Genomic DNA, 12,433 nt, shown 5'->3' with positions numbered 1-12,433 from the left:
AATATGCTCTGTGACTTGTCTGAGCCTATACAGGGATTGAGGAGCAGAAAGGGAACCAAAATCCTTGGTTTCTTGACAGTGAAGACTAATGTCCTTTTTATTAAACAAAGAGTGGATCTGCAGTAACACAACGAGGGAGAATGTTCCCAATATATTTGGTAAGCACTGACTTTTCAAAATACAGCAACATAAAAAAAATAACGTTTAAATTTTAATTCACTAGCTAAGGGAAGATGATGGGTAGATGGCTGTTTGGTGATTTCTTGTACAAAGAATATGAATTATATCTTTAAAGTTATTTGAAATTATATTATTTTGATGAGAGAGGCTCCCTGCCAAGCACACTGCCTTCTTCAGACAGCATCACTGGATGCTGACTGAATCTATAATCACATTTTTTTTTTCAGCCAATTTCCATTATCTGCCTTTGTAGTCAGTGTCCTACCTGCAATTTAAGGACCAATGAGACCAATAGGGGTCGGATGCCCTAGCATACACAAAAAGTGTACTCAGTCAATGTAGAAATGTATGGCTGTGCTTTATGCCTTGCTTAGTTCTTCAAATTCCCAGCCCTAATTGCCTGTTAGTTTGCCAGGCTTAGGGGGAAAAATGTGAAACATTACAAGAAGCTGAGTAGAGACATGGAGCAGTTTACAGTGAAAAAAAAAAAATAGGGCCAGAAGACAAAACAGAGCAAAACAAAATGAAACGATTCTGTATTTCGGTAAATACTGACTGTGTGAACAAGAACATGTCACTTTCATATTTTCGAGTCTCACTTGTCTAGTCAGTAAAATGGGGATACATTTATGTACCTGGGAAAGTTGCTGTTAATCAAAAGTTGAAGTAATGATTAAGAAAGCACTTAGAGGATTGTAAGATGCTCTATACTGATAAGGGCTTATTTTTGTGATCGTTTTTACTCTTCGAAAATGAGAACTAGCTCAAACCACTTTTCTCCTTGCTTATTACATTCTGTTCCTATACTGGCCCTCTTTCTGTTTCTTGAACACCCCACACTTGTTGCTATCTCATGGCCTTTACACTTGCATTTCCCTCTGCCTGGTATTCCTCTCCCCATCCCTGACTTACTTGGTTGATTCCTTCTCATCATTTAGGTCTCAACCCCAATATCACCTTCCCAGAGAGGCCTAGCTCATCCAATCTAATGAACTGCACACACTGCAGTCTCTTTGTTTTTATCACTTCAATCTATTGAATTTTCTTCATAGCACTTGTCATGATGAGACATGTCATGATGAGATATCATGATTATCTTGTTTATCTGCTTTCTTATCAGTCTTCCCTCATTGGAATGCAAATTCCATGAAGATAGAAACTTTATCTCTCTCATTGCTATGTCTAAGATATTTGAATAGTGCCTGAAACATAGTGAATACACTGGATCTCACCCTCAATTTCTAATATGTCTGCTGTTCTACATATCCTCCCAAAAGTGGCTCCTTTACAAGGCTGTTTCCAGGGATAAATTGGAGGGAATATTCAGAGTGCTACTTCAAGCTGCTATTATCATTGTCTCAGTTACTATTATTAGTATTATTATTAGAAACAAATTACCTTCTAAGAACATTTTCTCCAATCTCAGGTTTACTTTTAGGGGTTAAGGGTAAAGATGATCTCTTACATTTTTGATTATTTTCAGATCCTGTCTGCAGTTTGAAATATAAATCTAAAAAGTAGCTTCATGTTGTATATAATGATAGTGATGAATATCACAAGATATTTGAGCTAGAAGGGCCCTTAGAAGTTGAGTCTAATCTCAGGGAAAGTGAAGCTCAGAAAGGAGAAATGCTTATCTAAGATTACATTGCAAGTTATAGGTATAACAGGATTCAGAAGTCACTGTCTCAGATCCCTGCTATGAAAAGATGCAGTTTGGGAGCCTCAGTTCTCTGGACCAAAAGAAATGAGCACCCTGGCCGTCTCTAGCATTGTATTTACAGCTGGAGGTATTTATGAGTGAGGAGGCAAAAGGCAGATTCTGTGCTAGCACCCTACCCTCATTCCCATATCAGTTCTCTGTCCTCTTTCTCTTTCCTGCCTTTTTTCCTACTTTCATTTTACTGAAATATGCCCTTAGGACAAAGTAGTCCAGAGGCATCGAAAAGACATTTATTTTCCAAATACGTACCACAGTTCTGCTTACCTTGCTTTCTACCTACCTTACTGTCTCCTCTATTAGTTCTCAGGAACTGTTTTATATATTTTTTTTTCTCTAAGTTATAATGTTCCATTTACCTCATGACCTCAACAAAAAGTGAATATGGGGAACATGAACAGAGTCTTTTCAAATATCTGAAAAGTTGGCATAAGGAACTGTGATTACAGTGATTGCGTGAGGTCCTGGAGAGCTGAAGTAAGACCACGGTCAGGAAGTCACTGGAAAGCAGATTTTGACTCAGCGGAGAACTGAATCATCTCAAGTTTGCAGTAGAACAGGCAGCCTTGGTATGCCAACTACTCTTCCTGGACGAGTGCAAGCTGAGGCTGGGAAATCTTTTAGAAATGGAACACATTTACTGAGTTGGGAGATGGTATACTCAGAAGCCAGGAAGCTCCTCATTTCAGGAATTTACCTTTAATTTTACCATTGAGTCCTGCTCCCTCAACTGCAGCAGTTGGTAACAACAGGGTAATATCTGTCCTCATTTGAAATGATGTCACCATAGGTTTTTCCTTCTATTGTTTGCTTCTTGGTAATGGGACTGTTGTACCTTCCCTGGAGCTTGGGGCTCCTGTCTAGAGACATTTCCCGCCAGTTCTGGTACATTAGTTCATGGACTCCAGCAGGAATAACCTTCTAGAGCTGGCTGTGACCTTAGCAACATTGACTACAATTTGGCATAGTCATCTGTAACCCCTTAGACTAGGGCACCTTTGGCTATTATTTTCAATTAGGGAAATTTGTTGCAAAGACAGCCTTTGAACTTTGAAATTTGTGAAACTGGATGTGAACTTCATGGGATATGGAGCTAAAATTAGTATCTGACTTGAGATCTGTGTATGGGAGTGGATCAAGCAGCTGAGAGTATTAACCCCAATAGAAATTGCTAGCTATGGTGTCACAGCCTGGTAGGCCTCACATAGTATCCAAAGGTCGTGGGTGCTTTTTTGGTCATGATCCCATCGCAATTTCTCAGCACCAGAGCAGCCACTCTAAAGGGCGATCCAGTGTTGGCAATTCTTGGTGGAAATAAGAAAAGGTGACCACCACAAGCAAGCATATCTATAGGTGACGGGAACTCAGATATTAGGTAAGGGCTCCAAGCAGAGACCAGGCCTGAATGGGGATTGAGGCAATAACAGGGTAGCCAATAGAAGATAACAAGTTGAAACCAAGATCAGACTAAGACAGGAAAAACATGGCAAGGGGCAAGGTGAGTATTAGAGAGTATGTTTGCACCAGGGTTTGCCCTTGTGTCACAGGATTTCTTGTCTGAGTGAAGTTAAGTAGATTTTGGGACAAAAGAAGACCACTGTAGTCCTCTCTGGCTCCCTGGACCCTGGATTTGGAAGGAAGCTTCGCTCAAGCTTCACTGAATGTTGAGATTGACTGAAACAAGTGTGACATTTTCATCTCTTTGTCAAGATTTGAGCAGAAACTGGGCCTTAAGGGATCCACTGAGGAGAACTGAAGAATGCACCGAGAGCCGGGAAACTAAGGTTGGAGCAGTCACTGGCAGTCTGGTGAAAGACGTAGGTACTTTATGCCTAATACGTGTTTGGTTTTTGTGTTTTTGGGTGCATGTTTTTGTATTTTTATAACTTAGAAGATAGAGGAGGTAGTAATGGTAATTTTAGAGGAAAAAGTAAACTCAGTGTGAGATGTAGCTGTACAGACAGTAAATGATCTGCAGTGGCTAAGACTGAGCTCATCCAGAGGGGCACAGTTACAAGAACTGGGAGTTGTTTTGCCTGAGCAAAGTGAGAGGCTAAATGGATAGATAACCTGAAAAGATTATAAGAACTAATATGTCTATTCTGGCTCTTACTATGCCAAGGAGCCTGCCACCTCCCATTAGTTGCAGTAAAACTAGTTTCCTCACTTCTCATCCACTCCATCTTCATGGAAAATAATTAGAAAAGCCTGAAATGCTAGGGAAATGCATAGGAACTGCAGCTACTAAACTCTCCTCTCACAACCTTCTCTTCTCCCCTCTTCCCTGGAACAAGCCAAGAGTATTTGCCCTCTTTGTGACTTTGCTCTTGCTTTCTGAGGCCTCAAATTTTACTACTTCTCACTCTTCTCTGCTCATTTCTGTCCAACTGACAGTTCAAACACCATCTTAAATGCTAATTCCTTTGCAAAGCTTCCTCAACCCCCACCCCACACCTACACTTGCTCCTCTAACACTGACTGTCTGCATATTTTGCACTTGCCTGAAATTAACTATTTCCTGGATGTGGATTCTTCTCTTTTGTACAACTGTAAGCTTCTTTCAATCCCCCATAGCGCCTGGCCCAAAGATGGTCAGGCAGCCCCCTTTCCCATTGATGTACTGAGTGCATGGATGGGCTTACCCCAGACTTCCCTCTGTCTCCCAACTAACTAATGATGCTGTGCAAGGTTTCAAGTAAGTCATGGGCTTTGAGGATCTGTCGGTCCAGAAGTTCACATGTGCATCAGTGTTTGAGATGCAAAGAGAGAGACAGTAATCACGTCAAAAGTTTGAAGATGTATAATATAATCTGCATTGTTTTTCTCTGTGCTGAATTCAATTCAGCTGTGCTGTTGCATGGAATCTTCACTCCTTTGGGAGCTAGATATTGCCAACTTTCTTTGACATATTCAGGAACTCTGGCTCAGAGAGTTCAAGGAGTGTGAAGACCATAGTTAAGAGGCTGGTACAGACCAAGACCATGTCTCAGCATCTCAATACTTGAGTTCTGCCTTTGTGTGTTCAATCCTTTCACACTGGCCCCTGCCACAGAACCTCTGCACTTCTCCAGTTAGATTTTAGAAAAGTCTTATATTTGACTACGTGTCAACATGCCCTTCATCCCCCAGCAAATATGGAGCCTTTTGGGGCCCTTGGGAAGCCAGCCCAGGGCCAGGTACAGAGAAAATTCTTCTTAAATGCTCACTTGATATTTCTTGGCAGTCTTCCTTTAGAAACTGCTGCAGAGGGATCTAACTAAAGATTAATGACTCCCAGCTCTACAATGGATCTCTTTGGTAGAGTCAACATTTGTTACCTTTTTCCAATGTGATTATTTGTGTGTCTCTGTTTTGTGGGCTACCCAAATAAGACACAGATTTCTTTTACTGTTTTTTTTTCCTCTTTTTTTTATGTCCTCTTTTATTTTTAAGGAAGTTGCCTGATAACCATATAATTTTTCCAAGCGTAGGTCTATATTCAAAAAGCTTAACTCCCCTTCACAAAACCTAGCTTTAGTTATTCTCCTTTTTTTTTTATTTAGTTAGATTTTTTCTGATTAGCCATGTGGTGTTAATTTGTCAGCCACCATCTCCCCACAGGCTGGGACACTCCAGAAAGGTTGCAAGACCCTTCAATCTCTTTTTAACCCTTCTTTAACCCATAAGTAGCAAGTTGTAGTCAAGGCAGACAGACATAAAAAGACACACATACAGGCACACATAATACGTGTGTGGCAGAAGTTTGCTTGCCTCCTTTGTGGCTGCTTGGTGACCTCTGATGCCTGGATGATGTTGATGATGATGATGATGATGATGATGATGATAGTGATAATGAATTTCCGTGCATGCCTTGATAAGTAGTCATAGACATTGGGTGGTTCCCCTACTAACACCTCTAGGAGAAGATGGGTGCAGGCACTGGCTCTCTCCACAGCCTCTTGGCAATAGGAGGTGGATAGGAAATAATGACACTGGTTGAAACAAACACGATGTTTCTCAGTGACAGCTTGCTGCAGAGCAAAACACCCTGGACTGCTAAGCTCCACACTTCTCATTTCTAGTCCAGTGCTTCAGCTAATTATCTCTGTGACCTTCCTTAAGCTCTTTCCTTCCTAAATCTCCATTTCTCTATCTGTAAATTAATGAGTGGAAGGGTGGGAGATGATAGTAAAAAATACTCTTGAACTCTGAAAGTCTCAGGGCACTGTTATGTTTCCTGCAAGCACCTCTAGGGATGCAGTTCAGTTGCTCTAGTTGTAATTCAAATATCTCCAGATCCCTTCTCCAGGAGGCAGTCTGGGAATATCAGCCCCAGCCTCTTTCCCACTTCAACTCCAAAGACTAAACTCCATCTCCCTCTTCCCGCAGCATCAGACTCTGGGAGAATCGGTTTTCAAAAACTTCCCAAAACACAAATCCTCCTTGGGTGTGCGTCCTCAGCTTCCTTACTAACCTGCCACATCCAGTTCCCAAAGTAGTACTTCCTGGGTATTGGAGGAAAATGTAGTGTCTCCCAAGGAAGCTGGATGCCGAACCCTGGAATCATTGCATGCGTTTTTGAATTTGATGGCTTCGTACTGGAGAAAGCAGGGCATCAGCATCATTCTGGCCCCTTTCCAGGCGACGTTTACTTGGGCTCTCAGTCTCTATAGTGTCCCCTCCCTACTATCCGACTGTCTCCTGCTTCACTTTCCTTGTGCAATCCAAAAATTTATGCAGACCCTTCCTGGTGATCACCCTCCCTCGACGGCCACCCAGGTCGTTAGTACCGAATGAGGCGTCCAGCTTTTCAGGCAGATCATAGGTCTGTTTGTCCAGCCGCCACCTTAGTCGCCGCAGCCCCCTCTCAGTTCTCTGCGCTCCAGCTCCAGCTGGTATTTTGGGCACTGGTGCAAAAGAAAAAAAGGAGAGTAAAGGAAAAGGGAGGTGAAGAAGGCGGATGATGGGAGTTGCCAAGAGAAGATCCCTTGAGTCTGGGCTTCCAGTTTCAGCAAGAGGGAGGAGGAGAAGCCAACAAATGGCAGAGAAAGGAGGGGAGCTGAGACTGGAGTGGCGAAGACTTTGCCAACCCCTTTTGCTCCCCAGCGGGGATGAACAGGGCGGGGATTGAGCCGCGGCTCCCCATTGGCTCTCTCGCAGGCCCCTAGACTTTCTATAAAGGGTGGCTGCAGAAGGCACTGCCTTCACTAGCTCAGAGCGCAGCGCCTGAAGGCTTTAGACAGACGGATTCACCGACTAATTGAAGGCTATAGAAATTTAGTTGGAACAACCCTGGGCTGCGAGAATGAGGAGTGGTGCTGGGGCGGCGCGTGGAGCTGCTGTCCCGAATTTAGAACTGGCACTGCCTGCGCACCCTAAGCTGCGGAGCGTTTGGAGCCAGCTGCATTTGCTCGCCCCGCGCTCGACTGCCCCGCTCAGTTTCACGCACTTGCCCTCTCCAAGCCGGTCCAGCGATCCAGTCTTTCGCTTTCCTTCTTGCCGCCCCCGCCTCCCGCACTCTCCCTGCCCCCACACCTGGGAGAGCGCATTCTCTGCTCGGAGCTGCAGAACGCTGACCAGCGGTCGCCTAGCGCTCTGTGGAGACCCCTCACCCTTCCCTCTTTCTTCTCCAGGCGCTCCCTGACCCAGTTGCTTAGGGACCTTGAGGTTTTCCACGGGCGTCATACTGGACGCCCTGATCACAGAATCGCCCCAAGGGGCTTTCCCGAACCCCAGCACCATGAGCTATGCGGATGAGCTGACCCCCGAAGCTCTGAGTGTGCCGAGCGGGTTTGATGACCTGATCACCCCCACTGCCTCCCAGGTGCTGCAGGCTATTTCTAATGCTGCGTCTGCGGTTGGTAGCTCAGGCCGCGATAGCGTGCTCTCCATGATCCATAAGCTGCCTGAACATGTCTCGAACATGGGCAACCTGGCTGGCATGTCAGGTCCCATGGCTTCGGAGGTGGTGTCCCAAGATGAGCAGGTACAGTTCTGGTTAGTAATGGGGTCACTATAGTGGTATTTGCTGCCATACTAGGCAATTGGATCTTAAACCATGTGATTATGAAGCACAGGAGGGTGCACACTGCCTCCGGCCTCTTTGTTGTCAACATCTCCGTGACCAACATGATGCTGGCTTTTCTCAGCTCCCCCTTCACCATGGTAAGCTGGGTGCTGAGGAGGGGGACCCGGTGGTCAGGCCTTCAGAACAGAAACACGCTTTTGCACTTGCGACAGAGAGAGCTGTGTGGTGGGAAGGAACGCGGAAAGGGGTTGGGTTGATTTGGAAAGTGCGTAGAGACAGGAATGGCTGAGAGAATTTGTAAACGGTTTGGAAACTAGCGGCGGAGGTTGTATCTATGATACAATAATGCCGATTATTGTATCTATGATACAATAATCGGCATTATTGTATCTATGTTGCTGAATTAATCTCCTGCCTTGGCAGAGGCTGAGAGACTTAGGGTGCCCGGAGAGGCAACAGGGATCCGTTGCCGGTGAGCTTTACAGTGACATTGAGTAGAGGAGAAACCTAGCCTCAGTTGCCCCATCTTTCAAACGCAGTGTTTAGAATGGATGGTGGCTAACCCTTCTTGTGATTTGGATGGAGTCTGTGTCCAGGCTGCAGTCTTTGTGTGGAAAAAGATGGGAAGGGTGTGACAGCTGCAGTGTGAAAATGTTTCTTTGCTTCCTGAGACAATGTCAGCAGTTTGGTGAAGCAAGAGGCTTCTACTTCTGTTTTTGAGCTTGTAAGAGGAGAAAACACAGGACTGAGTCTTTGTGCCTCATCATGCCCTTTCTCCCACAGGTGCACTATCTGTGTAATTCCTTGGTATTTGGGAAGATGACATGTCACCTCAATCATTTTGCTCAGTATTCTTGTGCCTATGTAACTGTGATGACCATGGCTGCTATTTCTCTGGACCTACATGGGGTATGTGTTTCCCAGGGCTCTTTAGGTCTTGCAAAGGGATAGATTCCTTTATTAGATAGATAGAAGCAGCTCAGAACACAAATAATCTAAAATGTTCTTTGAATTCCTTGAGACAATCTATGTGAATATATATCTAATTTAGGAGGATTGCAAGATGGTGAACTACAGACCTTCACCATATCAAATCTTATGTATTAAAAATGCCATTATGTTTGATATGGTGCTATGGAAACAAAGATATAGCAATAAGCAAATGATAAAAGTGTCCTCCTTTGGAAAACATCTTTTATTTGATGTGTTGCAGGATGAGCTAAGGAAAGAAAAAGGGAAAGGATTAGTCAGAGGAGGGTATGGCTTCAGGGCCGATGATGGGTTGAGTATAGGAAGTGGGCTTGAAGTCCATGAGTGAGAGCTGAGCAAAGGAAGTGGGAAGGCATGGAGAGACTTGAGGAAGGAGTTGGGAGGAGGGATGAAAGTGACTTAAAAGGAAAGAGATGGGGCAGGGGTGAGAAGCTGGGAGGGGTTACATTGTTAATCAGTTAGGAAGGAACCAGAAGACAAGTGAGGTGGGAGGGACATAGAAGGAAATTGAAGGGTTGCAGCTGAAACCAGATGGAAGGGGCCATGAAGAAATCTAAGGGATAAAAGATGGAGAAAGATGAGAGAGGGCATGGAGGAATGGAAGAAGGAAGAAGAAGGGAGGGAGGAAGGGCAGGAAGGGAGAGTGACCATGGAGGAATCAATATGGGAGAGAATGGAGGGAGAAGATAAAAGAGCATGAAGAGAACCAAGTGAGTAAAAGGATGCAGGGATTTGAGGTGTTTACCCATCCATATATGATAAAGAAAAATATAAGTCACACTTTTGGACATCCATCCTTTTTTCCACTGAACTCCCTACTCAGAGACAGAAAATTTGATATCACTTGGATTCCTATTTTCTCATTTAAATGTTTTTTCTCTATACTAACCAGCTTTGCTCTTTCATAAAACAAAATGCCATTCATCTGTCAACTGAACTAGTACCCAAAGCACATTACTCACCCACCTACCAAGTTTTTATAGCTTTGAAAAAGAATGTCAGTTGCTGAATGCCTAATAAGTAACCCTAATTTGAATTGTTGAATTGATCTGGGGTCCTTTTTCTTCCAGGTGATGCTATATCCCCTGAAGTCCAGAATTACTCCAATGCAAGGAAATGTTTGCATCATTCTCATTTGGATTGTGAGCACCTGTACTGCTTTCCCACATGCCATTTACCAATACCTTTACCAAGTTGAGATTGGGTAAGAGGAACACAGTATGGCCACTGTTTGGATTTCAGCAATCCATGACCTTGGAAGCCTCATGAATAAGGGGAATGGAACAGGGACTGGAATAACACATTTCAAAACATGGATACGAAAATAAATTTCTATAAACTAGAATTTATTAAGATTACCCAAGAACTCTCATGACAATGGGTTGTTAGACATATCACTTTCTACTTGAAGTCCATTGTGTCCCTATATGCCGTGTTAGAGGTCTGGAATAGGGGAACCCTAAAGCTCCCTGCTTTATAACCCTAGTCTTTGTGCCTAACAGACACAAATAGTAAATATGTCTCTTCCTTAAGGCCTAACTGCCATATAATGCTTAGCTATGGGTCTTAGGAAAAGGGAAAATTAAGTTAATGTTTCTCTTTCTCTATCTGTCTTATAACATAGAAACAGAACTGATGAAACTGTCTGTGTTCCCAGTTTCTCATATACTTCAAAGTCCACATGGAAATACCTTGACCTGAGCACCTTTTTGCTCTTCTTCATCTTGCCACTGATGGTGCTGATGATTGTCTATGGTCATGTGGCCAAGAAGCTGTGGATCCATAATGCTCTAGATGATGTAAACATCCACACTTACGTCTGCCAGCGTGGGAAGAAGAAGGAGACACTGAAGATGCTGATTATTATGGTGCTTGTCTACACTATCTGCTGGCTTCCTCTCAACCTCTACATGGTGCTTCTATCCAGTGAATCCATCTCAAGCCACAATGGTCTCTACTTCTTCCTACACTGGCTGGCAATTAGCAGCTCATGCTACAACTCTTTCATCTATTGCTGGCTCAGTGATAGCTTCCAGATTGAAGTTAAGAAAGTCATAATGGAAATCCATAAGATGCTGAGCTCTGTCTCACCCACTCACCACTCTGCTTGGGTGGATCTCAATCCTGAAGTGCCGAAATTCCCACGATTCAAAGACTTCGATGAGCTACCCAGTCCCCCTCCATCCCCAGAAGTAGAAACCTCCTTTCTCTACCCACCAGTGCCTAGAGTTTAAGCTGCCCAGACCGCGATAGATTATCCATCCTCAAAATCTCTTAGACAGGGTGGAAACAAAATAATTAGGTTTCATTCATTTTTCATGGTAGGGGGAGTAAGAGTAAGGGTTGGAACTTGAGAGATGGAGGCCATATAAGCACCATATGCGTCTCACTTGCTCTTTCAATTCTTTCTGTTTTTTCTCCTGTTCTCATTTCCTACATTTTTTTCTTTCTCCCAACAGTGAGTAAACTGAAGTAATTAGACCTCCAGGTTCATCAAGATGTGTCTACATCACTTAAAGAAAAGTTACACTTTGACTTGTGGTCTCCTGAATTTCATCTCTTATTCTGGAGACTGTTCCCCTCTCCATTCTTTGTGTTCTCTCCTGCCCATGGTACTTTTCCTCTGACATCATAGTTATTGTCTCAGGAGCTGCAAGAGCCACCAGAGATTCTTATTAGTATTTTATTTAGATAGACAAGAGGACTATATCCATATTATGTCCAAAATGTTTCCATGAAAATGCCAGAAAAGAAATGATAGTTCCTGAAATTTAATCATGTTCTCTGGGAACTTGAAGCTCCCTATAAATGCAAGCAGTCATATCTTATCTCCTTATGGCAGAATGAGAATGAGAAATCTTACTGGAACAGACAAGGCAGTTAATATCACACATCACCTGGGATATTTCTCCAGATTACAAATACAATAATTTAATTATAGCTTTCCTTTAAATGTAGTAACAAGTCATATGTCCAAGTTAGAACTGCAAAACCAAAAAAAATTCTCCCTGTTTCTTGACTCACATTTAATGCCATACCTTGTCTCATGTAAACTTGTAATGTCTAGTTTTGCCTTTGTTTTTCTGGAAAAGGAGAGAAAGTGTGTAATGTGTTCACTGTTGATTTAAATGTTTCCATCTCTCTAGTCTATGAGGATTTCAACTCAGCAGGAAAGAAGAGGAGGAAGTAATGATCGCATCCTTCTCCTGCCGCATCCTTTCATGTAGAGACAATGTTATTAAGGCACTTTGAAGGGTATAGCTTGTGTGTGTCAGGATGATGCCAAGAGGAGGTAGGATTTTTTTTTCTCCTCATATTCTTTCCATCCTCCTCTTGGTTCCCTTCTCCACACCCTCTTCTCTCCCCTTTTCATCCTCTCCTTTCCCCCTCCTTTTCCCTCCTCCCCTCTTTCCTTTCTCTTTCACCTACTCCTCCTCTACTTTCTCTGTTCCACCTTTATCTTCTTCTTCTTCTTCATCGTCTTCTTCGTCGTCTTCTTCTTCTTCTTCTTCTTCTTCTTCTTCTTCTTCTTCTTC

General features: G+C 43.4%; 1 protein-coding gene across 1 annotated transcript; it reads left to right on the top strand.

The window, feature by feature from the left end:
- Nucleotides 1-7,538: 7,538 nt before the first annotated feature.
- On the top strand, nucleotides 7,539-12,294 carry LOC120593533 (probable G-protein coupled receptor 83). Its single transcript, XM_039851387.1, is given in 5 exon segments — nucleotides 7,539-7,887; nucleotides 7,890-8,044; nucleotides 8,691-8,816; nucleotides 9,968-10,101; nucleotides 10,522-12,294. Coding segments are annotated over 5 exon segments (1,293 nt in total). The 5' UTR covers nucleotides 7,539-7,619; the 3' UTR covers nucleotides 11,132-12,294.
- The last annotated feature ends 139 nt before the right edge of the window (nucleotides 12,295-12,433 follow it).

Source organism: Pteropus medius, unplaced genomic scaffold (assembly GCF_902729225.1).
Source record: "Pteropus medius unplaced genomic scaffold, Ma_sr-lr_union100, whole genome shotgun sequence".
Taxonomy (NCBI): domain Eukaryota; kingdom Metazoa; phylum Chordata; class Mammalia; order Chiroptera; family Pteropodidae; genus Pteropus; species Pteropus medius.
This window is presented reverse-complemented; position numbering and strand designations above follow the sequence as displayed.